At 38.8% G+C, this 27,917-nt stretch overlaps 1 protein-coding gene across 1 annotated transcript in view; it reads left to right on the forward strand.

Annotated features, from left to right (window-relative positions):
• FAM81B (family with sequence similarity 81 member B) overlaps positions 1-27,917 on the forward strand; it is a 58,463-nt gene that overhangs the window by 15,510 nt on the left and 15,036 nt on the right. Inside the window, exons 2-6 of the mRNA XM_024746944.1 lie at positions 20-132; positions 3,032-3,096; positions 15,228-15,471; positions 21,091-21,209; positions 25,583-25,712. Of these exons, the coding sequence (XP_024602712.1) occupies positions 20-132; positions 3,032-3,096; positions 15,228-15,471; positions 21,091-21,209; positions 25,583-25,712 (671 nt within the window). The remainder of the gene's footprint in view (positions 1-19; positions 133-3,031; positions 3,097-15,227; positions 15,472-21,090; positions 21,210-25,582; positions 25,713-27,917) is intronic.

Consider the following 27,917-nt stretch of genomic DNA (forward strand, 5'->3'; position numbering starts at 1 on the left):
CAGCGTTCTGGTTGCCTAGATACGGATGTATACAAAAGTTCCTCCCCGACTGCCACGACTGCCACTGCCGCGGAAGAGCCAGATGAACCTGATGGCCCCCTTGTTGGCTCAGCCAGTGACCAAGAAAAGAAAGCAAGTACTTTTAGATATTCATATTCAAAATAGAATATTTTGCTCAGCTTCTTTAAAGCTTAATGTTGCTTAGAGAGATCTAAGGAGTCCTGGAAGAGTTGCTTTTCTTTTCATTCTCCCACATCTCCTGTTTGTCCTGCTTTGCTAAAGTGACTGATGCCAGCACAAGCTGCAAAGAAAAATGTGTCGATACGTTCATTGCACTGACTTTTAATATGTGGAGATAAAAGTTAACAAAAATTTGACAATTATTTTTGTGAAGATTTAAAAGGAAAGATGATAAACTCCAAATGGAGACATTATCTCTAACATAAAACAGAGAATAGCTAACTAGAATTTTTATTGGTATGGACTTGTCATATCTTCCCCATTAATGAAAAAGAACATTCAAATAAGCAGGGTTTTTAGACTTTGCATTGTAATTCTCAAACACCTGACCAGCAGATGCAGCCTCTTGTGATGGGAAGAGGACTGGAAAGCTAGCACAATGTCAAGGACTGATTTTTGGTATCTATTGGCTGTACCACATATTGGCTGTGTGACTTGGACAATTACTTAAACTCTCTTGTTTCCTCTGCAGTGAAATAGGCTAATTTGGCCTATCAGATAAAGATGTGGAGTTTGAATGAGCCACTAAGATAAAGGACTTAGCAGGTAGGAAGAACATAGTCTGATTATTATCATAATCTATATGATCTTAAGTAAGTTCCGTCTCTGATCCTCAGATTCCTCACCTATAAAAATAATTATCTTAAGTTCTTTCTGTAATAAAGATTTCAGTTACTTAAGGTAACTATTGTTATCCATAAGTTAAAGGTAATGATTCCCACCTTAAAGGGCTGTTTCAAGAATGAAATCACGTCATATGTGAAAGTATTTTATAGTCCGTTAAGCCATAAAGCATTATTATGAAACAGATGAAAACTAATACATGTAAAATGTTCCATAATAATCATAAAGTTGTTTGTGAAACAAATTTTATATAATTATGCTTACTTAGTCCGTAGGAATAGGGATGGAAGAGCTGACATATTGAGTCAGCAAAAATATGAAAATTTAGTCTTAGATACATCAAAAAATTGCACAAAGAGTAAATAAATATGCCACAATGTTAACAGCTTTTGCTTTAGAATTAAAAGAGAATTTTTTTCTGTACCTTTTACTTTTTCTATATTTTTCCAAATTTCCTTGCATTGTCAGGTTTCGCATTTGTTAACTTTACACGTATGTGAGTTGTAGGTGTGCTTTTAAGAGGATGCTATTTATAGTCTTCCAAATAAGACTTAAAAATGAACGAAATACAAATAAAACAGATAAATAAATAAATAAAACAGGCATATCCAATTGCTTCACCTCGGAAGGAGAAAGGAAGACAATAAGCCAGTAACGTAGTGCCCTTGGACACAGTATTCATCACACCCTTTCATTCCACAAGTACTCACAAAGGACTACTAGGTTCCAAACATACAAGGCCAGGGACCAGCCCACAATCTCCCACAGGCCAGACTGTAGCAGTGGAGAGATGAGAAGGAAAGAGCTGCCGTTAAGCAGGTGAGGAGCCCAGGGCACAGTACTGTTCCAGCTGGAATCCAGAGTGAAAACAGAAACCAGGGCAGAGGACCAATCCCATTCTCTAGGGAGTTAGGATGGTTTCCATAACGTGGACACCTGGCTGCCCAGTGTATTAGTAAATCCACTCTCTAAGGGAAGACCTGGCTTCGGAGCATCAGACCCATTGCAAACCCCACTCAGCACTGGGGAGAGAGGATCTAAAGCACAGTCACAGCAACTCACTGGCTCCATCTGAGCAACCTCAAGCTTTTTCTGATTCCCACCACGGAGTGGGCTGGTCAGGAGAGCCTGATTATTGTCAGGTGTCCTATATTAGCTTCTTTGATAAGAAACTTACCTTACTTTTTTTCTTTAACTTTTATTGGAGGAGAGGGGTTCCAATTAAGCTTCTTTGGCCCTAAACTAAGAAGCAAAATATGGTTGTTCCTAAGGCATTTGCAAAAGGAATGATTTCTGTAGTGGGTCTTAACATATTCTGCTCATCATTCTAGTATATAATAATGTAAACCAAGAAAAAATATCCTAGAAACATATTTTGCTTACGTTTTTAACTGAGGTGGAATACAACTCATACTCTCCCTATTGAATCCAATTCAGTGAGAGGCTATTAGAATGAAGGTAAATGTGTCTTGTTTTTTAAACTTAAATAAGAGAACATTAGAGGTTAAAACATTTTCAGCATAAGCAAAATAGTGAGTACATTTGGTAACCTCTTTCCTCCTAGAAATGCTACAAAATTATGAATTTTCATGCAAGTAGAACTTTCTAGTACCATTTTATTGAATTAGTTGTGTTCGTACGGCCAACTATGTTTAACACTAGAAGTTATGTATGTAACAGTGCTCTGTACTTTTATTTCTCATTGACTATAAGAATCTGACATCCAGATTTCTTAGAAAACAAAATTATTTGAATAGACTACTTTTCTAGGTTTTGGCTTTGTTTTCAAAAATTAGCTGATTCCCCTCAGAATTCACCATGTCAGGAATAATTCACTCTATGAGGACATCTTTAGTAACTCCGCCAATAATCATTTGCTATTTCATTAAAAAATTATCCAAGAATAATCTATGGCTTTGACTTTTCCTGAAAATTTTTCTTAACTATGATACCAAATCTATGAAATGCAACACTCTAGAATCTTCCCAGAACTTGATTTTGATTTTAGCCTTGAGCAGTACAAATGGGGGTATGTGCAAGATTAACTGGGCTGGTGATCTATGATCTATAGCACATATTTTGTTTTCAGTTAAAACATTATAAGATGGATAAGATTTCCCTGTAAAGTAGCTAATGATACATTTTAAACCCATGACCTTTGTTTTAGGTAAGATTATCTCCAGCCAAAATGTCAACCAAGAATTCTACAGATCTAGTTGAATATGTTGACAAGTAAGTCTGTGAATTACAACAGTTTTAACGATTTACTATACTTGATGATTACGTTAGAAATTAAAGTGCCTGAATGAGATCTTTGAGTTCATCTAAACTAGTTCTCTGCTTTCAGAAGGACTGCATTAAAACATCTCAAGAAGACGAACCTCTCTCTTATTCCTCTCTGATTAACAGAACAAGCCAATTTTACTGTTTCCTCTTTAAGTAACCTCCATAGGTTCCTATAGATTTATGAATAACACAACATAGGCAATGAATGACATACGACAAGATTGGATATAGTTAACTGTGACTTTCAAAATAAACCAAATAAATATGTTAACATTTCATGATAAAAACTCAGGAAATTTTGAAATATATTAAACTAATCATCAGAACGTTTTTGTTTCTGCTATTTACAGTGTCACACCTGGAGCTCATTCAGGGAAGGTCTACAAAAGGGGGAGAGCTCCGGGGACTTGGAAATATAGCATACAATTGATAACATGCACATTGTCCAAAAGATCCTAGAATTCCAATTTGTAAAGGAAGGATACAGGGCAAGGCATATTAGTTTGAGTTTCTATTTGAGTATGTCAGAGGGGGATTAGGTCTGATGTGCGCATTAATGTTCTCAGGGCACTTGGGATTTAGTCTCAGGCTTTCCAGTAATTTTCTGCATGACTTCACGCAGTCCCATATGTCTCTGGGCTTGTTCTCTCATTTGCCAGATGAAGAGGCTCATTTGCCAGATGAACTAGAAACTCTCTAAGACCCACTCACTGTATCTTTAAAATAATTCTGATTCTAAAATATACATCATGACCACAGTGAAAAAAATTGACCAAAGAAAGAAAATGATTCAACATGAAAAGAAAATGGATTTTCATTTTTAAAATTACTTTTAACAATGAAGATGACAAAGTTTTAAAAATCACTAATATTACAGTATGTTCACGATTAAGAATTTCCCTGTTCCTTAGCCAGCTGAATTTAAGGCATTCCAAAAAGTTCAACCACAGTATTTCAGTCCCTCTTTTCATGCTACCCATGATTTGTATTTGCCTATGTGACAATGAGGCTGTAATTTAGAGAATGGAACCAAACAAGGGGAAAGGGGTATTTTTGTTTTTGTTTTTGTTTTTGCGGTACGTGGGCCTCTCACTGCTGTGGCCTCTCCCGTTGCGGAGCACAGGCTCCGGACGCGCAGGCTCAGCGGCCATGGCTCACGGGCCCAGCCGCTCTGCGGCATGTGGGATCTTCCCGGACCGGGGCACGAACCCGTGTCCCCTGCATCGACAGGTGGACTCTCAACCACTGTGCCACCAGGGAAGCCCGAAAGGTTTTTTTAATGTTTAGAAATGAGACATTTGGATGGATGGCATTTTTTCTTAGTTAAGTACAATGAATGTGGTATGCACAAAAATAATTATTATAAAGATGTATTGGCTAACCTTGCCATCCAAGGAGAACACAAAGACCTATTCCCACCTGACTCTCCACATGACAAACAAAATAGAAATGGTTCTTCTGATCTGTCAAATTCCAGTATGAACCCAAGTGGATTTCTTTAGCTCAGGATGGTGACTTACATCATAGGAAATGAGAGAAAATTCCTGGAAGATGGCAACAAACTTAAAACGAAATCCAAGGAAATTTTTGCCATTTCTTGGATTCCAGAGAAACTAAAATTAAGACAAAGGGAAAGAAATAGTCTATAATTCAGAGCAAAAGCATGATGACCCCAACATTCATTTCCACCGTGATCCCTCCCACATCCCTTCTCTTTTTGTCCAAGTCATATATCTAAGAACTTTCTATGTACTGCCTAAGATGGCTGGTTTTCCTTTGGTCTCACTCCTCTAATCTCCCAGAGCAGGCTGCAAACTCCCTAAAGGCAGGGACTCTCTGGCCTTAATGCTTTCTGATACCCCTACAGTAGCCTATCATGATGCATTGAATATCAATTCCTAAGGAACTGTAGTTGACAGATTTAATGGAGAATAATGGTGGAGCAATTGAATCTTTAGGGCTCTGCTTAGAGCAGCAGACTCCTGGGTAGCTGATTAACTGGAAAAGCAAAATGGCATTTAGGCATTTCAATCATCAGTGCAGATATTTTGAATTGACATATCGAATCCAACAAAATAAACATAAAAAACAATAATTTTAAAAATAACTTCTTCCTCGCAGTCATAGTATGTATTGAATGGCAACAAATGTATTGATATGCAAGCAGAGTACTCACACAAGTAAAAGTCATTATCGATTCATTAAACAGCCTGAATATATGTTACATACTCTCAGAGGTTCTGCCTTATAAATCTATGTGGGCATATTTATAGGCAATACTAAAAACAAATAATAAAAACAACTGAAAAGAGTAAAAATTCAGCAACAAAAGAGATGATGCCTAGTCTATGAACAAGGTTTGGCTAGAGATGAGCACATCAAAAAGAAAGGCAGACTGAGCATGTACAGGGCCCTTCTCAGCCTCAGGCAGCTGGAGCATCACCCACACTTGCTAAATGTTGGGTCATATTAATAATCCATGCAGCAGGGGCAGGCAGAATGCTTGCAATCATTTCTAGGACAATTATGGTGACATTATATTAAAGGCAGTAAATAATTCTGATTTCCACATGTGTTTATAGATTCACAATGAACAGATATCTGCTGAGTTCATGACGGCGTAGTCAATGCTCACTTAAGCTTAATTAAGCAGAAAAGCGCCAGAGGCTTTTTCTTTTTCTTCTTTTTCTTCTGCTGGTAGAAGGAGCATGGCATGGAGGCTAGGCACCTAGGTCCACTCTTGAATCTGCCTGTAATCAGCCATGTGACCTTGAGAAAACTAAAATGTCTTTGCTTCTCCAGGCAATCTCTGCCTCCTTTATAAAATGGGGTGGGGTTTTAGGTGCCTGAGTCCCAAGGGCTGTCTCTGTTCAAGGTAAGACCCAGAATTCATTTCCAGGCTGCAGATCAGAGCCACCACTACTTTCTATTTCTCAACTCTGCCCACAGTTTAAACTCATAAACACTCTTTTATGTAATAAAGTAAGTGGTTAAGATTTAAGAACATATGTTATTCCCCCACAGGATTTCATATGGTGTAGAAAACAAATACTGCCCATAAATTACTTTTTAATTCTCCTTCAGTTGACTCTCCTGAAAAAAATAAGTTTCTCACCACCAAATCAAATAATTTCTAAGGTCTCTTCCTTCCCTTAGACTCTCTGGTCTTCAAAAACTGGTTATAACCATTTATTCACTTAACAACTATTAATTGACAATCTACTACATGCCAGGCACTATGCTAGGCACTTGGAGGGTTTTCAGTGAACAAAACAAAGACCCTGTCCTCATGGAGCTTTTGTTCTAGTAAGAGGAAGAGATACACATTGTTAGGTGGTCTGGCCAGGGTAGAGTTCATTGAGAAGTTAGCATTTGAGCAAAAACCAGGAGATGAGAAAGTGGGCCATGGGGACATACAGGGGAAAGCTAAGTTTCTAAGGCAGGAACACTCCTGTGGTGAGGCAGAAACAACACAGGGGCAAAGAGAGCTGGAATAAAAGGGAGGGAAGTACAAACCCGAACTGTAATGCTATCTGGGCCAAGAAAATGAAATTGTTTTGTACTGAAGAGTTGTCCAGGCTGGGCTACAGCCAACATACATCTCAGGAGTTCTCTCAGGAGTACATTTTGGGAAGATGCGGGTCTGGTTGACAGCCAAAGAATAGTATGCAAAATTTGGATGTATAAAACTATCAGTGAGTCAAACGGGCAAAATAATAAATTAGTAATGATCTCTACTTGTAAGTAGAATAGGGCATTCAGGGTCTGGGAATTATTCATTTTCAAGGTTTTTTTCTTAGTACCATGGCAGCCATTTTATTATACTTTGATGCATTGCTTTTGTTGCTACATGAAGACAGATATTTCACATTAGAGTACACAGGAAAGGAAGACAAAACACTGTTGGTTGAGCTCTTTATGGGATAGGTCGTGTTAGGTTGGAGATCTCTTGGGTTTTATTTTGCAGTATCATATACATCTTCAAGGGCAACTAGCTTCCAGGTGAGAAAGCTCAAAATAGTCTGCATAACTTATAAAAAAAAGATACATGGGGCACTCTGGGATGTTAGCAAGTTACTTATTACCTGACAGACCCCCTCCCACCCTGCACAGTTCTCTAGCCCCACTGACCGCATTCAGCGTTAACGTTTCCAGCTCTTACTCCGTGTTAATCATCTCATTTAATCCTCACAATAACCCTAAGAGGTGGAGAGTGTCACTATTTTAAAGATGAAGTCACTGGGGTTCACAGAGAAGTCAAATACTTGCCCAAGGTCACACAGTGCAATGACAGACCAAGATTCTAACACAGAAATCTAACACAGAAATTTCCAAAGCCTATTTTCTTAACCACTCGCTATCCACACCCCCTGCCAGCTATCTTCTCAACACACACACACATAGAGCCTGGGACATCGTCACCTCCAGCCCATCCCTCGCAGCATGGAAGATGTGAAGGCAGCCACATGTGATCTTCCTCCATGGGTGTCCCTGTGTGGGATGTAGGCAGCCTGGGAGGCACTACCATCAGCCACAATGCAGTCTTTTACTCTCTCTCTGGCATCATCATCTCACTGTGCTGGGGGTAGACACAACTGCAGGAACTGGGCATTACCCACAGCACTCCCATATCAGTCCAGGCAGGAGCTGCCCACATGAAGCTTAGTTCCTCCCACCCCAGGAGGGACGGAATTCTTGCCACACCTGAGAGTTTCTGCTCAAGTGTGAGAACTGTGCTGAGGTGAGGTCGAGGCTAGTCTCAGTTCACTAGAGCAGAGAGGGAGCCTCTCCAACCTCTGGGCCACAAAGAGGACCCTTAGGGCTCCACGGAGAGATGTGAGCCAAGCAAAGGTAACTGGGGTGACAAATTACATGATGTTGGAAGCAAGTTTTATATATATATATAAATATATATATAAATGCAGAGGAATATATTTATATATACAAGTTATATATAACATTATATATAAACATATGCATCCTGAATACATATTTATATATGCAGAGAAATATACATGTGTAAATATATATGCCAGTTACATGTATATAACTTTATACCTATAAATACCTTGAATATATATTTATATTTTTATAAATATATGCAGGGGAATCAATATATCTTATCTCTCTGAGAAAAATTCAAATATAACAGGCAGAACTACTAACTGGTCTAAACAAATGTGCTGTGGTGTAGGGAAAAAGAGTCAAGGGGGCAGGTTGAAATGTTTCCCAGCTGGATTACTGATCATCTTTAAGCTTTAGTTTCCACCTAAATTGAGAAAAATTTTACTTATGCCAAGGACAAGTTGTGGGGATGAAATGAAATCATGTTTATGAAAGTGCTATGTTGACTAAGCATTATGGAGAGAGAAAACAGTAATAATAATAGATTCCTTACATTTCTCTTGGGCTAGAAGCTCCCCTCAAATAATTTACCATTTGTATTAGTTTCCTAGGGCTGCCACAATACAGTACCTCAAACTGGGTGGCTTCAAACAGTATTATCTCACAATCCTGGAGGTTAGAAGTCTGAAATCAAGGTGTCTGCAGGTTGATTCCTTCTGAGGGCTCTGGGGAGAACATGTCCCATTGGTCTCTCTTAGCTTCTGGTGACAGCCAGCAGCCCTGATGTTCCTTGATTTGTAACTGCCTCGCTCCAGTCTCTGCCTCCACCTTCACGTGGTCTCCTCCTTGTGTCTCTGCCATCACACAGCCATCTTCTTACAAGGATATCAGTCATACTGGATTAGGGGCCCACCAACCCCGTAAGACCTCAGTAGGTATGACTAATCACATCCGCAATGACCTCTAAGGTCACATTCTGTGGTGTGGGGTGGGGGTGGGGGTTAGGACTTCAACATATCTTTTTGTGGGGACACGATTCAGCCCATGGCACCATCTAATCATTACTAATGATTAGAACAAGAACGCACGTATATGACCCTTGTAGACATTACAAAGCACTTCAGATACATTATGTAAATTGAAAAACTTCAGCCAAATAAGTAGGGCAGGAGTCATCTCCACAGGACAAATAAGGAGTTCGCTTCTGGACAGCTTAATACGCGTTAAGGGTACTAAGTGGCAGAGGCAGAGCTCGAGCCCCCAGTCTTCCAACTCCAAGTAGAGTGTTCTTTCCCCTGGAGACTCACATAAATAACTCTCAGAGCCCAACATTAGCAAGGTAATATAGGTAAGCATCTCAAGAGCCCTAGAAAACGCTGTAAGAACTCCAAACACCCTCAAAACAACTTGCTGCTGCCATTTACATCTTGCCCCTGTGTCACCCGGGTGTCCACCGAGCCCCCATTCACACAGGGACTCAGGAACACCTGCCAACCCGAATGCCTCTACCAGAAAGCCAATCACAATAGGTACATTACTAATTCTGTAATTTTATTGAAAATGTTACTGAACACGGGGAGTTTGCCTCACATATTACATAACTTGCCTCTGGAAAAGATCCACAGCCAGTCTCTTCTCGGCCAGGTCATTATTTGGAGTCCTTCCCTTTCCTAGCTCCTCCACGAAGACCCCATGCTGACCCAGTCCCGCTGGGCTGCTTCTTCCTGTTATGTGTTATTTAAAACAGGAGATGCCTCCCTCCCCCACCTACAGCATTCAGTCCTGTGTAAAACTCAGCAATGGAGGCTTCTAGAGCCACCAAAACCATCTGCCAAAATGAAAACTCTCTTCAGTTATGCCCTTTTGTGTTCTAGAAAGGGGCTTAAATTTTCAAATTTTTGTCTCTTGAATATTACAGGTTGCTGAAATGGTTATTAAGATCTAAGTAAATTTAGTGCTCTAGTCGCAAGAACAGAACGGGCAGAGAAGTGAGAGTTACTATGTACCAATGCATCTGCCAGCAACAGCACAGCTGGTGTAAGTCACATTGAGTTGCAGAGAAATAGAACTCAGAGTTTGTGGGAAATCTGTTCAGATTCAGTTGTCAGCTACATAATCAATGATTTATATAAAATCCAAATATCCCTCTGAAAAGGCCCCCTAGGAATACTTCCTCCTGTGGTTAGTAACTCCATCTGCACGAGTCTGGAATATTCGTTATATCTTTCTTTCACAGTTAAATTTAGATATATAAGTCCCACTGCTATGATATACTAATAAAGCAGTGAATTTTTAAAATTCATGGTAGCCACATCTCGCTACTCATGAAAAGCCTCAGTTTTTAAACTTGTGGATGATCTGATGTTTTGAACAACAGTATTACTAGGAATCTCTCTTAGAAGACTGAGAATGTTCGTGTGTTGAATGTTATTCCAGTCACTGGTTTAGAAAAGTCCGTTGGAAAATAATATTCCCTTTCCTTACAGCAAAAAATAGGAAACATATATATAAGCTCTATCTTCATCCTGTAGGAATCATGCAAATAGAACTAAACAGAGCATGATTTGGTGCTTCATTAAGCATCATTAATAAACAACAATAATAATACTCCAATAGTAAATCTCAGACATGAAAAGACATTTCAAAAAGGAACATTCTCCACTTAAATATAACTTTTAAAAATAAATGTTAAGAGCTAAAAGAAAATAAGTAACTACAGTCCATCATTTATGTGCCATTTAATGTCCCATGGTTGCAGGCAAATACATTCACATAGCGCTACGTGCTGCCCTGCAAGGCTTCCTTCCATGCGCCAAAGAGCAACAACATTGAGGCCAACTCTGAAGGCAGGACCACAGGCTGGCATCTGAGCAGAGGTGGCAGCCCTGTTCCACTGGCCCATCTACTGGCTTAGGTCTGTTTCCTCAGACATTTCTGGATACAATGCCCTTTCTGGATACAATCCTGATACCAGCCAACAACACACCCGAAGACTGAGTGCACATAGGCCCCGTGTGAGCCTGGACGGCAGTGCAGGTCTCACTGCTCCCTACCACCTGCTTCTACATGTGATCTCAGAACTTAACAGCCATATGGCAAAGTGGCCCCATTACCTCTGTCTAAAATGAATGAACAGAAATATTTGGTTGGTAAGTGGTGGAACCTGTATTCTACCATTGGTCTACCTTGCCTTCCAACTTGCCAAGCTGCCTCTGAATGTCTGCATGATTTGAAATCTCAGAGTCCACATTTCACACCTCAGCACCTCATTATATGTTCTTTACCTTTATGCCTTCAAGACTGGTCATGACTCATATGACCAGTCTTAAATAAATCAGTGATGTTCAGTCCTAAGAATATATTAGATTCATCTAAGTGCTTATTTAAAATACATATTCTTGTTCTTCCCCTCACCCCCAAAATTATGATTTAGTAAGTCTATAGTGGTGCTACGGAATCTGCATTTTAGCGACTTCCCTCCCTTCTCCACCCCCATGATACTAATGCAAGTTTCTTCACAAGAAACACTGAATCAGACTAAGTTCCCGGAGGGACAGGACCTTTATACATTGTACATGGACTAGAGTAGACATTTAGTAAATATTTACTGATCCATTTCTATTTCAACTGACATTTTTATTGGTAAGTTACTAGATACAGATACAGTGCTTTCAGCTACCCATGAAAACCCCAACCAAAACGGCTTAAATGTAAGGTCGTTCATTAGTTCACATTAAAAATCTAGAATTTGGTTAATTTGGAGGCTTAACAACATCATCAAACACCCAGGTGTTTTCTATCCTTCTTCCCAGCCATCCTCTTTCCCCTCATGATCACAGGTAGCTTCAGCAGTTCCAGGCATCACACACAGACATGACTACATCCAGCAAAAAAAAAGAGAAGGTTCTCCTTGGGTATGTCTTCTTAAAGGCAAAGCAACCTTACCCAGAAGCCCCACAGTAGGTTTCCCTTTGCATCTCATTGGCCAGTATTGCTTCGCGTGCTCCTACCTAAACCAACTGCATCTCAGCCCAGAAGAATGGGACCACCATGGTTAGCTTGCACCCCACCCCACCCTGAAGGACATGGGGGACAGGAGGATGTACCGAGTCAGGCAGAAGCAGGGATGGCTATTAAGAAGTTAACCAACTGTGTCTGCCACAATGAGAACACCTAAGAGAGAAGAAATTCTAAACTTTGAGAGGAATTCAGCATGATTTACAAGGGTCTGTACAGAACGAATGAAGATCTCTTTCACCGGCAAATCCAGGCTGCAGATTGTCTGGAGACCAGAAAGAAGCACCAGCTCAAGGAAAACAATGAGTAAATCTGCAATCCACTGCTAGGCTATGTGTCACCATCAGCAGGGCCTGACATCCTCTTCCCTTCTGCCTGTGACTCATACATCCCATCCAGGGTAGCACCGTCAGCACGCTGGGGTTTTAGAAAAATGGATTTTATATATATGAGGCTCCATTTGGTAGTTTTCCAGAAGAACATTTTTGAGCCAAATGAGTGGTGGATGGAATCTTACTACTGAAACACTTAGCTAAGCCATCTCTGTTCCTCAGATGTGCAGGTGATAGGAAAGATGAATCTCACCCAGGCTGAAGCTATTTTATACCGCTCGAGAAAGGAAACTGAAAACTTTCAGGCTCTAACAACTTGGAGCTTTGTGGAACCATTTTTTCCTCCAATTTTCTAACAACTGAGACTTAAGGAAACAGTCCAGCTACAGCAATCAGTCAGTCAACAAATATTTATTGACCACCTGCTATGTGTCAGGCACTCTTCTCAGTGTTGGGGAAACCATGGAGAACAAGTTAGATAAAGTGCCTGCCTGCAGGGAACTTTCATTCTAGTGATGAAGGGCAGAAAATAAACACAAACAAGTAAATATGATGATTTTAGGTAATGACAAATGTTATGGAGAAGGTGAAATGGGGTATTATGATAGAAAGTGACTGAGTGGAAGGTTTGCCTGAGGAGGGGATATTGAAGTTGATACTTAAAGAATGGGAAGCAGGCAGCCATGAAGAGACTGCCCTCTAAGCCGGAGGAATAGCAGATCCTGAGGCTCTGAGCTAGGAACCGCTTGGCGTGTTTGAGGAGCAGAAAGACATTGGTCTGTGTAGGGAAGGGTGGGAGGAGATGAGGCTGGAAAGGAGAGCCAGGATTTTATTTCCGGAGAATGGATGAGCCATCAGAGGGCTTTCAGTAGGCAAGTTCTATCTTCACACTTTTAGAAAGATCACTCTAGCTGTTGTGTGGAAGATGCACTCTTTGTTAGGAGGCGAAAGTGGAGGGGATAACGGTGGCCAGGACCGAGAAGAAAGAACTATGGAAAGAGAAGCTTTGAAGCCTGAGGACACTTCTGTTTGTCATTTCTGCTGTCACTCTATTAGGCCACATCAGTAGCGTTAATCAAAGTGTGTCTTCTGCTTCTGCTTATTATCTCGTAGAATGACAGGAATATATGGGAGTAAAGGTTAACATTTGATTTTGGAGTCAGACAGATGTGAGTTTTGAATTCTGACTCTTGGCATCTCCAGGTTGTGTGACTGCTCCTCCTTCTGTCTGGTAAATTTTCTCAATCTTCTCTCCTAAGTTACTAATTCATTCTTCAGCTATTTCTTGTGTCATAGCTATCCCATCTTTTATGTCTCTTTATTTCAACTATTATATTTTTCATGCCTAATATTTCTACTTGTTTAGGTTTTCTAGTTGTTTTCATTTTGCTAATATCTTCCCATATCTTCCCTTTTAATACCTTTATTAGCTTTTTAAAAAATTTCTCATTGCATATATTGCAGTAATTCTCTTTTGTAGGAATTGATAATCCAATAGATTGTTTATTTGTTGGCTAATTTGCTTTTAAAAAGACTGTGCTCCTCAAATGTCCTGATATTTTGGCCTGTGAGTTCATCTTTCCCTGAAGATTTCAGTCAGAGCCTGGTCGCCAATGAAGTGTCATCAGCTCCGATGAGCTTGAGAGGTGGGGTGTGGATAAGCCCCAGACACAGTAAAACCGTAGTCAGCCACTCCCCATCCTACAGAATAACCTCTCCTGTCAGGTCTTCTCCTTTTGCTCCTCGGGAAGCAGCAACACTAGAAGAACAGCTGCTTTCCCACCCCTGGGACATGTGGATGTAGTGAGATCTTATAGTATTTGGAAAATGTTTTGGCTTTGTCTTTTTTCAGAGCCAATCTAGGATAATCAATTATTATAGGAAAAGAAGCTCTTAGCAAGATTTCTAGAGATCCAGAAACTTTTTTCCTCTTAATACTAAGAGTATTTTATTGGGGTATAATTAATATGTCCTAAAATATACTAAGTATGTATCTGGATGGACTTTGACAAATATAACCAATTAGTAACAACCACCCAAATCAACATATAAAACATTCTAGAAGCATTTTGATATTCCTGAGAAGCCAGTCAGATGACTGTGACAGTGTGGTGGTTTTTAAATGACCACAAATCCTCTGACACTCCATTTTTCAAGAAGTGCAGACTAACTCCCCTTGCTTTGAATATGGGCACAACTTAGTGACTTGCTTCTAGGGAATGGACTAAAGCAAAAGTTATGGGGTATGACTTCGAGATTAGGTCTCAAAAATAAGCAAAGTAAATTAAATAAAGAAAAAGACACAACAAAAGTAACTTGTTCTCCAAGAAGTTCATCTGTGAAGGGAAGGGGTAATTTGCGAATGCCAGTAGGAGCTATTGGGATTTTACATGTTTCTTTGCCCTAATACTAAATAGCCCTCCTCTTTGTATTTTCCTTTTCTAATTTATTTTTTTTACTTTTTGTTGACCTTCTGACTCTTTTGTTAATCTTTGCCTTTGAGCTATTATTTCTTCCAGCAATTAGAAAGCAGCTTACTCCTCGGTATAGAATCATCAGGCATGAAATTTATGTGGCTCCAACTTGGCTTGTTAGAATAGCAGGTAAAATGTAGAACAATTCCTGCTTGGAAAACAGGAAAAATACATGATACAAGATCAGGGCATAAGTCAGATCCAGTTCTCAGATGAGACATAAACCGAGATTCTAACTACACAGGGTTTAAAGTCCTAACAGACAGACTTCTCACAGGGGAGAAAATATAGGATTTTATATATATGGATTTTATATATACAGGAGTAGGAGTGTGGATGCAAGATCTGGTTCTGGCTCGTCCAGTTCATCCTTGTAATATCCGCGGTGTTGTTTCCTTTTCTGGACCAGGGGTCATTCTTTTCTTCCTGCCATTCCAAACACCCAGAGAAGTCAGCTAGAAGACAGACTGAACAACCAGGGTCGCACCATAGCTTTCCTCCTTGAACAAGCTTTCCACATCAAGGAGGATATCTCTGCCTGTCTTCAGGGGACGCATGGCTTTCAAAAGGAGGAGTCACTTGCCAGGAAGCTTCTGGAAAACCACATCCAGACCATCACCAGCATCGTCAAAAAACTCAGCCAGAACATTGAGGTAGTTCTTTATTTCCCATATGTTGGCATCATTGCTTGACAAAGTTTATCAAGCACCAGTGTCATTTTTCAACTAGAGAAATGAGTCGCTATTACTTAAGTTTAAATGATTTTAGTTTAGTTGCCTCAGAGGGAAATAGTCAATATTTCAACTTCTCATTTCTGCCAAAAAGTAGAAGGAAATTCTACATTCAGAAAATGTTTGTTGAATGTCTCTGTGACAGAAAAGACAACTGTCTAACATTAAATGTCAGCCATTGTGCTAAGGTGCTTATTTTCATCTTAATCTCCAAGATTCTATTAATATAATCATTTCAAACAGAGGTCTTCATTAGGCAGTGGGAATGCTAGTTCATAGGCCCATCACACTCTGACCCTATCTCCTACCCCTTTCTCCTTCACTCTGGCCACACTGGGCTCCCAGCTCTTCTTAGAACACCGCAAACATGCTCAGGCTTCAGGGCCTTTGCACTTGCTGTGTATTCTGGGTGGATCATCTTCCCCTAGATGCTTCTATAAAGTATTCTTCATTTCCTTCAGTCCCTGCTCAAAAATCATCATATCAGAGGGTAGTTCCTTGACATGCCATAAAATACCCTCTCCTCACCCCAACAGTCACAACCTCCCTTAAACCCTACATTATTTTTATCTATAGCACTTATCGCAAATGACCATGGTCTTTATTTGTTTAGTGTGTTTCTCTTATAAAATATAATCTCTGTGAGGACAGGGACTTCATTTTGTTCACTGCTAAATCCCACATCAAACTGATGACAGTGTATGAGAGGCAGTCAGCAATCTGTAAATATTTCTTGAACAGATAAATGAATGAATGAATGATGTTTAAGATGCTAAAGGAAAAATAGAGTTTCTGATCAAAAAATGAAATGCTTGGGTTAAACCAAGACAAGTAGATTCTTATTACAGTTCTTTCAGAGTTTTTAAAGTACTAATGAGCATTATGACTCTGGGGTAGCAACTTTCAGGCAAAAGTTCCAGAGAATACAGTTTAAAAATCTGGCCCAAAACGTGTGGAATTATGAGAATTGACAACAGTGCCCTCACACAATAATGTCCTTTTCTCCTATCAGATAGAATAGTGGATTAGACAAAAAAAACAAAAACCATGAGATTGACCCAGCAATGACTTACTCATGACTATACATTTAAGGCTAAGGATATTTGTTAATTTATTTTCTATCTGTAGACCCCATAATGCCATACTGCACTTGAGGGACTGTGGAAAGTTAAAAAATCTTGGTGAGCTTTTAAAAGGCACTTTTTTGGTATTTAGCACATATTGAATTGACAGCAGGACCTAAAGAGTCAATGTTACTTCTCAAAGTGGTCAAAAGTGTTTCCAGGCATAATGAACTTTCATGAAAGTGACAAGAGACACATGGCTCAGTGCCTCTGAGATGATGAGAAAATCAAGTACAGCACCAGGACTAAAATAAGATCCTAATTTAGGAATCAAAACTTCTTGGTAATTGAAAAGAGAACAGCATTCTCAGAAATATCAAAATGCTTCTAGAATGTTCTATATTTTGATTTCAGTGTTTGTTACATAGTTGATTATATTTGCCAAAATCCATCCAGAGATATATTTTGATTTATATATTTTAATACATAATAATTATACCCCAATAAAATATTATTAGCTTTAAGGGGAAAAAAGTTTCCAGATATCTGAAATCTTGCTAAGAGCTTCTTTTCCTATAATAATTACCTTAGATTAGCTCTGAAAAAAGACAAAGCCAAAGCATTTTCCAAATACCAAAGAAATCTCAAAATATTTGCAATCCTGTTAAGGGTTTGGCATATATAGGGAAAATGACAAGGACTGGTCTGATTGTGCAGAAAACGGAATTAGGAAGTATTTAAAGACTATAGATATGAAGTTAAAACATTATGAAGAAGAAAGTATTAAACTACCATTAGTAAATAACTAAGACTATAAAGTAATAAGCATTTATAGAGAAATGGATGCTATCCAAGTATTTTTTAAAAACCTAAACGCTTTAATCAGATCAGCCCATTTGTAAATTAGCCAGCAAGTTAGATCCAAGTGTGAGCAGAAGCTTGACTTGGGTTTTTAAAAGAAATGAAAAAAAATTTTTTTTGTTTAATCAACAATAATTGTAGCAGTTAAGTTTCTTGTTCCTTTTTATTTTTTAAATTAATTTTTATTGGAGTATAGTTGCTTTACAATGTTGTGTTAAGTTGCTTGTTCCTTTTTAAATCAAAATATTTATTTTTTAAGCTGGCAGCTAATTAAAGTTTGAAAATTAATTTATTTTTAATTCAGGAAAAGAGCATTTCATGTACAACATTGCTTAATTGCATTTTTTTTCCTCCAACTTATAAAAGCAATACTTGTTCACTGTAATTATTTGGAAGTTTAGGAAACAATTTTAAAACCTAGGAAAAAGTTCTCACAATTTCACCACCAAACGGCATTCTCTACAAATACCTAGATGCATCTCCCTCTGGTCTTTCCAGGCATTCCCTTTAGGAAGCTGAGACTACATTTGTAAGCACAATTTTTAATATAAAATTATATCATAAACCCTTTCGTATGTCATTAAAAGCTATTTGCATGGTGTGTACATCATGGTTTGCTTAATTATTCTAATATTGAAATATTGTTGTGCATAAATGTGTCCACATTTGGATTATTCCTATTGCATACGTTCTTGGAAATGGAATTACCAGGGTAAGAACACTATAAAAGCTCTTTACACATATTGCCACACTGGTCTATTTACACTTCCATTAGCCTTATATGAGAGTGCTTTTTTCACTGCACCTATCCCAGCATTGAGATTTATCGTTTTAATTATTGCTAATTTGATGAGACAGAAATGAGATCTTTCCCTTTTTTTCACTTTTTAAAAGTGACTATAACAATTTACATTTTCTCTGTCAATAATCTATCTAATGTCTTTTGCCAATTTGTTTTTTTGGATTTTAGTGCTTTTTAGTTTTTATTTATGAGTTTTTTTATTAAGAAAAATAAGCAGTGGGACTTCTCTGGTGGCACAGTTGTTAAGAATCCGCCTGCCAATGCAGGGGACATGGGATCAAGCCCTGGTCCGGGAAGATCCCACATGCCGCAGAGCAACTAAGCCCATGTGCCACAACTACTGAGCCTGCGCTCTAGAGCCTGTGCTCTGCAACAAGAGAAGCCACCGCAACAAGAAGCCGGCGCACCTCAACAAATGTAGCCCCCTGCTCACTACAACTAGAGAAAGCCCGTGCACAGCAACAAAGACCTAATGTAGCCAAAAATAAATAAATAAATTTATTTTAAAAAAAGAATAATAAGCAGTGATGCTTTGGTAAATGTTTAACAATCAGCAACCAGTTTTTTTTCTGAGGGATAAAATACCTGGTTTATAGTGTTTGCTTATTTCCATGGTGTAAATATTCTCACTATGATTGATTTAGAAAACCAACTGATGTTACTAAACACAAAGATGGGAAGAGATGTACATGCACAATCGGCTCTCAAGGACAGGTGTATAAATGATTGCAACACACCATTGAAACCCTTGGCAGTAACATTTGTTATAAATGTTTTTCCAGTTGGTTGTTTATATCTTAATTATATTTATATTGTTTTTTACAAGTTTTAGATAAAGTTAAATGTTCCAATATTTTGGTTTGTGACTTCCCTCATTACTTTCAAGAATAGAAATTTCCTTTAGAAATTTCAAAGATGAAATAATCTCCTCTATTATGTTAGTTTTATGGCTTAACTTTTTTAATATTCTAAATCTATTTTTTCTAAAATCTATATTCATATAAGGTAAGGATCTAAACTGACTGTTTTCTGAATAAGTAACCAAAAATCTCAACAGCATTTGTGAAATTCCTTCCCCAGGGATTTTGAGTCTCATATATAACATATTTCTTTCTTACATTTACAAAGATCTTCATTAACTTACAATGATTGATTCAGCTACACACAGCTATTTAGCTACGCTCAGCTATTTAGCTACACTCAATTACTTATCCTCGTTTTTACAAAATGCTTTACTATTTAATAGGGCAAGTTCCTTTTTATCACTATTCCTTACAAAACAAAGCAAAACAACACCTACTGTTATGGTCTGAACATTGTGTCCCCATTCAAAATTCATATGTGAAATCCTACTGCCCAATGTGATGGTATCAAGAGGGCTTAGGGAGGTATTTGGGTCATGAGAGTGGAGTCCTCATAAATGGGATTAGTGCCTTCATAAAAGAGATCTCACAGAGCTCCCTGGCTCCTTCCACTCTGTGAAGATGCAGCAAGAAGTGAGCAGTCTGCAGCCCAGAAGAGGGCTCTCCCCGGAACCCAACCATGCAGGCACCCCGATCTTGCACTTCCAGCCTCCAGAATAGTGAGAAATCAATCTCTGTTGTTTATAAGCTGCTCAGTCTGTGGTATTTTGTCACAGTGGCCCAAACGAACTAAAACACCTATAGGCATGCAAAAGCCAACAAACAAGCTAAAACAAAAACACCTCTAGCTAGTGTTCTTGACACTTTTATGTCTCCAGTTAAAGTTATATTTGTTCTTGGATTGTCTCAATCTGCCAGTTTACAAATGGGCAAGATTCTGTATATAGTCTTTGAAATTTCTATAATTCAGTTCCTATAAAATTCCTTCTTTTCCTCCAAAAATTCATAATCACAAATTTAACATGGTTCAGGCCTTGGTAAAATATAGCAATTAACCTTTAATATTTCTGCAAATCAAAAAGTTGTTTGTGTTTTCCTATCCTCTAAACGGTTTTCTGAGTAAACATAAATTATTTTTTATGTCTTTACTATGGAATTTGTTTGAATGTCAAGCAAGATATAAATTTTTTTCTATGGACAAGCAAAATTTTTTAATTTTTATGTATGAGTGCCAAAAATTAAAACCCACTGTTTGGGGGACCACCAACCTGGTGGTATAGGACAGTCAGCTTCATTGCAGAACACCAAGACATAATGAAGGCATGACAAAGGATACTCGGCAAAATCTGAACACACTCAAGCCATACATTTCTCATGTTCTCTAAAAAATCTAAAACAATAAATGTTTTTCACTCCGAGTATGTGAAACAGTTTGATTCAGATTTGCTTGTGTTAATTGTATTAGCTTCATTGTGGTTCTGATTCAATCTGTAAAGGGCCTTGCTTGATGCCATATGAAAGGTTCCTTCTTCTAAACTGTACCACCAATTCTGAAAGAGGTTTTTGTGAAAAGCTTTTATGTCGATGATAGCCATGGCCATAATAACACAATAAATATGTTTTGTTTGGCCCATATGGTGTCTGTAAAAGAATTTAAATAAGATGTCAATATTTTAAAATGAGAAATTTAACATAAAATCTGGATTTCTGGCTTCTGTTGAGACATCGTTGAACCATCATGCCCACCTGGCAACAATCGGCAGGACTCAACGCCATCACTATCTCCCTCAAATAAAGCAAAGATGGCTTCTCTCTGATACAGGACCCTCTCACTCCTTACACTATCAGCCTAACTAGGAAATGCACCCAATTTTGTAACCTCAACTTTAAATGATATTTTCTTATCATGTCTGATGGGAAATTAGTGGGAATTTTAACTCAAATATTGCAGATGTTGGAGGAACAAATAAAAGCTCGAGACGTGGTAGCCACAGGAACTAATTTCGCAGTACAGGACCTAAACACCAAACACCTTCAAGGAGTTGGAGATCTTCGAGGAAGAGTAGCCAGGTGAGAAGAAGCATGTTAACTAATGCTTAGTGGTCAGTTGCTGGCCACTGAGTTCTCATCCCTAAACAAGTCCCATATTGTAGAAAACAAGATACTGCCTTTAAATGAGGAGATAGTAACTGAGAAAGTGTATCATGAAATTTGAAAGCCTCATGCTCCCTGTGAGATCCAGGGGTTCTGTAAAGGACGTCTCACACAGAATGCCCCGTTTGGTTTCATCTGCAAATGACAAGTCTTGTCTTTACAGCCCTCAGCTGTCCAAATGCCAACATCTATACAAAGACATACCCTCGAAACCACACACAAAATCCCCAGAACAGGACCTCTCACACAGAATGCCCCGTTTGGTTTCATTCTGCAAATGACAAGTCTTGTCTTTACAGCCCTCAGCTGTCCAAATGCCAACATCTATACAAAGACATACCCTCGAAACCACACACAAAATCCCCAGATGTATCAAATCTAGTGATTAAAACATTTAAAATATACAATAATTACATATAGAAGCCTAGCAAAAGGGATTTAATGGTCAAGTGAACAAAATTTTGAATGATATCCTTTGTATGAGACTTGTAAGTTGGAAGAATTCATGGTGTACAGTTCAGCAAAAATTTGTAGGCATTGACAATGGCAGGACCGCTCTGGTTGACACATGAAAGATGACTTGTGAGTGGCTGAGCGTGGACACCGTTCCACCTTTACATCTTCTGCCAGCACCTCTCTCCTCTCTCCTGAAATACCCCCACCTTCATCTCATTAATCTGCTCTCAAGTGTTAATGACCAATAATTATTATTAATGACCAATAATAATTAGGTGATTAACACCTAAGACAAACCTCTTCTAGGGTATCTGTCCATTCAATTCAACAACAACGACAAAAAAAGTATTAAACACTTCTATATGCCAGGCAGTGTGCTAGTATTCGGGGTTTCAGCAACATGGTCCCTTTCCTGTAAATTCAAAGTCTACCTGGGAAAACACAAATCAATGAGGTGAGCACTATAATGAAAGCCTGGGGTGCTATGGGAATATCCAAATCAGATGGGGGCATAAAGATGGCTTCCTGGAGGAGGTGACACTTGACATGAATTTTGAAAGGTTTGTAGCAGTTAACTAGACAGGGAAGGAAAGGAAAGGCACTTCACATAGGAGGCAAGATATGTGCAAAAGAACTGAGGGGTAAATTACTGTGAAATGTTCAGGGGCTACCTGTGAGAAGAGTATTTTAGTTATGTTATTTTGGATTTGCACTTAGGGAGAGATGGGAGATTGGGAGATGAAGCTAGAGAAATGGTCCAGAGCTGGGTGATGAGGATCTTTGGCCGAGGTAAAAAGTTTAAACTTTATGTAGAAAGTTATAAATAGCCATGGGAAGATTTTAAGTAAGGGGATGACATTTAGTGACCGTCTAGTAGTAGCCAAATTGGTGGGGTACAGAAAGAAGGCGTGAAGGTGAAAGGAAGCTATTGTAGCAATCAAGGTGAGAAATGTCAGGGGCCTAAACTAAAGCACTGGCCGTGCAAGTCCAGAGCACGTAACAGACATTCAGAAAACAGAATCTACAGCATTAGTACATATGTGTGTGTGTATGTGTGTATACACAAACATAAACATACATACATATATATACATATATAATTATATATTATATGTATACATATTTTAAAATATATAAAATTGTATATTTTATTCTATAACATTTGATACATGGAAAAGAATTTTTATAATATTTGGGTAAGCTATGAAGCAAGATAAAACAAACCCCAGCAAACCCATCACCCTACTTAGATGTGCCATGATTTTACAAAGAAGATAAAACACCAAAAATCTCTTGAATGGAATTTGGTTCAATTTGGTGCTGATGACACTTCAACTATTTTTTTTTTTTCTGCAAACCACTTAAGACCCTACTATTTCATTCTTGTAAATCCTCTCTTACGTACAAGACAAAGTCACAAACAGATTTAGATGAAGCCAAGAGATGAATGGAATAATATCAAGGAAAAGATGTGCAACTATTTTTGTTCTGCTCCAGTTTCTTTTTTTTGTTTCCCTTTTACAAACTGTTGTATGTATTTAAGGTGTACACGATGATTTGATATACATATACATACTAAAATGATTACTATAGTCAAGCTAATTAGCATATCTTCTCCTCACAGAGTTACCTTTATGTGTGTGTGATGAGAGCACCTGAAATCTACTCTCTTAGCCTATTTCCATTCTTCAATACAGCATTATTCACTGTAGTCATCACACGGTGCATTAGGTCTCTAGACTTATGCAGCCTACAGAATGGCCACTTTGTGCCCTTGATCGACGTCTCCCCATTTCCCCCACCACCTCACCCCTAATAACCACTGTTCTCCTCTCTGCTTCTATGTATTTGACTTTTTTAGGTTCCACATATAAATGAAATGATGCAGTTTTTTCCTCCTGTGTCTGGCTTTTTTCACTGAGCATAATGTCCTCCAGGTTCATCCATGTTGTTGCAAATGGCAACGTCTCCTTTTCTGAGGCTGAAAATTTCAGAGAGTGTGTGTATGTATCACAATTTCGTTATCTATTCATCCAAAGACACTTAGGTTGTTTACATATCCTGGTTATTATGAATGTTGCTGCAATGAACACGAAAGTACATATTTCTTCAGACATTCTTCAACATTTTGCATTCATTACCTCCTTCATCCTTCAATAACCCTAGGCAGGTCCACCGTTCAAGACAGCCGCTTATGGTTTGGAAAGCTGAGCACACAGCACTCCGGGAGACATTGTTCACATTGTCTCCCTCACCATATGTCTGGCACGCCCTGGAGTTGTGCAGGGGACAAATTGTGCAGCTACATGCAGTGACCTCAGCATCGTTACCCCCTTTTCTCAGATAAGGAAAACTGAAACTTACAGATGTTAAGAAAATTGTCCCAGATCACAAACCTAGGAAGTAGTAGAGGCCAGACTCAAAGACGCATCTATCTGACTAAATCCTCAACCACTAGCCTACGACGCACAGACCAGCGGTCCCTGAGCGTGGGAGCAGGTGGTGCTGGGTGAGAGGCGGCAGGGAGAGGGGGCAGCAGCAACTACTCCCGTGTAGCCTTTGGGTGTCTTAATGTGAACTCACGTAAGAATATTCTAACCAACAGTAGAGGTTGTTCTGACAATAACAGTTTATATATACAAACGTGTGAAATGGCTTTCGCCCATGACTCTGGTGCTCCCTTTTTTTATCAGAATACTTCCTAATTTTTCCTCCCAGCAGTGTCCCCACCCCTCACCATTTATCTGGTATCCCTTTCAAGAGGTTTCTCAGGAAAATTACCATCCTTAGCTCACCTTTGGCTCAACTTTGGCCCCAAAAATCTTAAGAAAAAGAAATTCACTTCTAGAGCCTAAAAAATGTTGACAGTCATAAAACAATATTTATAGCACTTAGCATGACAATATGAAAATATAGTTCCTAATAAATATTACTCGATGATAGTCAAAAGTTATTTTATAGAATGACAAACTTCAAAGTGATCTCTGGTGACTCATATACAAAAGACAACACGACAGCGCTCTCCGCCCTATCCTTCATGCAAATATGAGTGTATTGAAACTGGTAATACAGTATGTAACCTGTTCTCTCCCAAGGGAGGCCATGAGCTGGGATAGTGGGTGGGGTTCCCTGACGTGCTGGGAAGATTGTTAATCTGAACTCCAACTCCATTTCACCAGGGTTCCTTCCTGGAAATGCCAAATGCCACCTAATGGGCCAAAGCTCAATACACACGTTAGTGTGGATTATTTTTGTCCTAACCTAAGGCAACACTTAATTGACACCACTCAAGGAGCGGGAGTTTTCACTGGGGCTAAGAGAAAGGACATTGTCTTTTGACGATGGGATGGAAGACTTTGGTGTGTTGGGACACTTCTTTTAGCCAAAGGAGAACTGACAGTCTGGGAGCCAAGGATAGAGGATAAAGGGAGGAAAGAGGACTCAGAACACAATGTAGAAGAGGAAAAACTTTCAATTTTGCCTAACCATAGGCAGCAGGGAGTATGCCCAAAACATCAAACTCTGTTGGAACTCCTATGACTGAATTAACGTATCAAGCCACAAATCTAAAATTTTACCCAATTTCCCCCAAAGTCTTCATCTACTCCATCTCAGTGCTTTGATTTGGGCCAATGTATCATTATCCAACCTGGTTTCTCTCCCTCTGGAAAAAAAGAGGAAGATGACGGAGATTTCTGTATATGCTCCTACACCTGCCAACTCACTTTTCAAAGAACTTTAGAACTTTTGCCATCAAATGAATGCACGGATTCTACTATAGTATTAAAAATTGTATAAGCCTATCAATCTCACAGTCTTCATCTTGCCACTAGATGTGATTCCAGCATCGTGAAGCTTTCTGGAGACATTCACTTCATCAGGCACGAGCACCAGCGACTCGAAAAAACAATTCAAGAGCTCATGTCCGCCCTAGAAACTGTTTCTAAAAACTTGGATATGAAGGTAACTGAAAATATTTGGAACTCTTACGTGTTACTGCCGGAAGTAAGATCATTATAGCTTATCAAAAAGCTCAGTCAAGAGGTAATTGTTCAAAAGAACTCTTTTCCTCCAAAAGGTTTAAATACGACAGCTCATGTATATACACCATGAGTACTGCCAGGGTAATCAACAAATATTGAATGAGTGCCTCCGATGTTCCAAAACGGCCGCCCCTTGTAAGCGTATGCCACTTGATTCTACTGTTGCCATTATTTCCTTACTCTCCGGGTTCTTCTCAAAGGCTGTGTAACTAGAGAGAATAAGCAAAGGAATTTCCCATGGAAGCTATTATAATACTATTAAAGGTTCAGCATTAATGCCAGTTGATCACGTTACATCCCTGCAATGGGTTATGTCTCTTACAAAATAATACACAAGTCCTTTGGCCTGGATTTTAAAAGCCATCTCTACACTGGCCCCTGCTTTTCTCTACAGCTCACCCTCATGCTTCCTGGCTCACCCTTTAGACCCAGTGACACTGAGCTACCTGTAGGTAGGTCCCACTCACTCCAAGATACTGCACTGCATCCATGTTCTCTGTGCTCTTTTTGCCTGAAATGTCTCTCCCCCTTTTCACCTTCCCAGGCAATGGTTTACTGAAAGGAGCCAATGCAAACTCTTCCATGCCCCACTTTTTCACCTACTTTATGTGAGGCAAACACATCTCCTCTGAAGTCATTTGGGCAGAACAAAGTAGAAATCCTTTGGGAATTGGGGGAGATGAAATCTTGCTGTTTATTTGTTCATGGAGCCAGTTTATCAAGAGTGGAAGGAGCACAGGGGCACACAGTTTACTCCAGTCCCACCAGGCTCGTCCATCCTCCTACAAACCCATCTCAATAGCCCTAATAGTTTTTGGGTTGATTCCCTCAGTTTTTCAAGATAATCATATCAACAACAAATCATAACAGTTTTATCTCTAGTTTTCTGGTAAAACTTCATGACATTTTTCTTAAGGCCTTGACCAGAACTTCCGGAATAATATTACATAAAAGAGGTCAAAGAAGGCAGCTTATCTTGTTCCGGATTACACTGGTAATGTCTTTGTTGTTTGCTGTTGGCTACTGGTTTGATATATTTTTATCAGACTTATTAAGGAAGTATTAAGTAAGCATCCAACAATTAAGGAGGTATCCATCAATCCTACTTTACTTAGTTTTTATTAGAACTGAACATTTAATTTTATAAAACACCTTTTGGACATTAACAAATGCCTAACTCAGCATGGTTGTGTTTTGGTTTGGCTTTCTGTTTGTTAGCTTATTTATTTCTTCAGCCTTCTAATGTGCTATGTCAGAGCATTTCCCAATGCTGAAACATTCTGGAATTTCTATAATGAAAGCTATACAGTCTTCGTAATAATTCAGTATTTAATTTTGCATCTAACTTCAAAGGTGATATTAGACTCTAGTTCCCTCTCCTTAGTTTTTCTAAGATAATACATACATATGATTCAAAATCAAAACTATATGAGAAAATACACCCCAAGAATTTTCACTCCCACTTCTGTCACCAGTTATCACAACCATTCATGCCCCTCACAGGTAACAATTTTTATTAGTCTGTTGTGAATCCTTTCAGTATGCCTTTAAAAAGATAGAAGCAAATACAAATATATATATTTTTCCTTCTTACACAAAACGTGTATTACTATGCACCTGTTTGGTTTTTTAACTAAACCAACATATCCTAGAGATCCACCCTATCAATACATAGTTTCCTCATTCTTTTTCACAACTGTGTGCTCTTCCTCTGTGTATAATGGCTCATTTAACCACTCTCTCACAGATGAACATTTGGATTCTCTTCACTAATTTGCTTTTTCAAACATTGCTGCAATGCATAATCTTGCACTTATGTTATTTAGTGTGTCTGTAGGTATGTCTGTAGAATAAATACCCAGAAGTGGGATTGCTGGGCCAAAGGTACCTGTGTTTGTTATTTTGAAAGATCTTGCTCTCTGCAGGGCTTTTACCATATTGCATATCCGCCGACAATATATAAAATGTCCTATATCCCCATTGCCTCATCAATGAGTGTTTGACTTTTGAATTTTGCCCTTTTTTAAAAGAAAAAGATAGCATCTCTGTATTTTAATTAGCCTTTCTTATTACATCTTTTCATATATTCAAGAACTATTTGTATTTCTTTTCCAGTGACCTGTCT

Source organism: Neophocaena asiaeorientalis, unplaced genomic scaffold (assembly GCF_003031525.2).
Source record: "Neophocaena asiaeorientalis asiaeorientalis breed wild unplaced genomic scaffold, Neophocaena_asiaeorientalis_V1.1 scaffold550, whole genome shotgun sequence".
Lineage (NCBI taxonomy): Eukaryota > Metazoa > Chordata > Mammalia > Artiodactyla > Phocoenidae > Neophocaena > Neophocaena asiaeorientalis.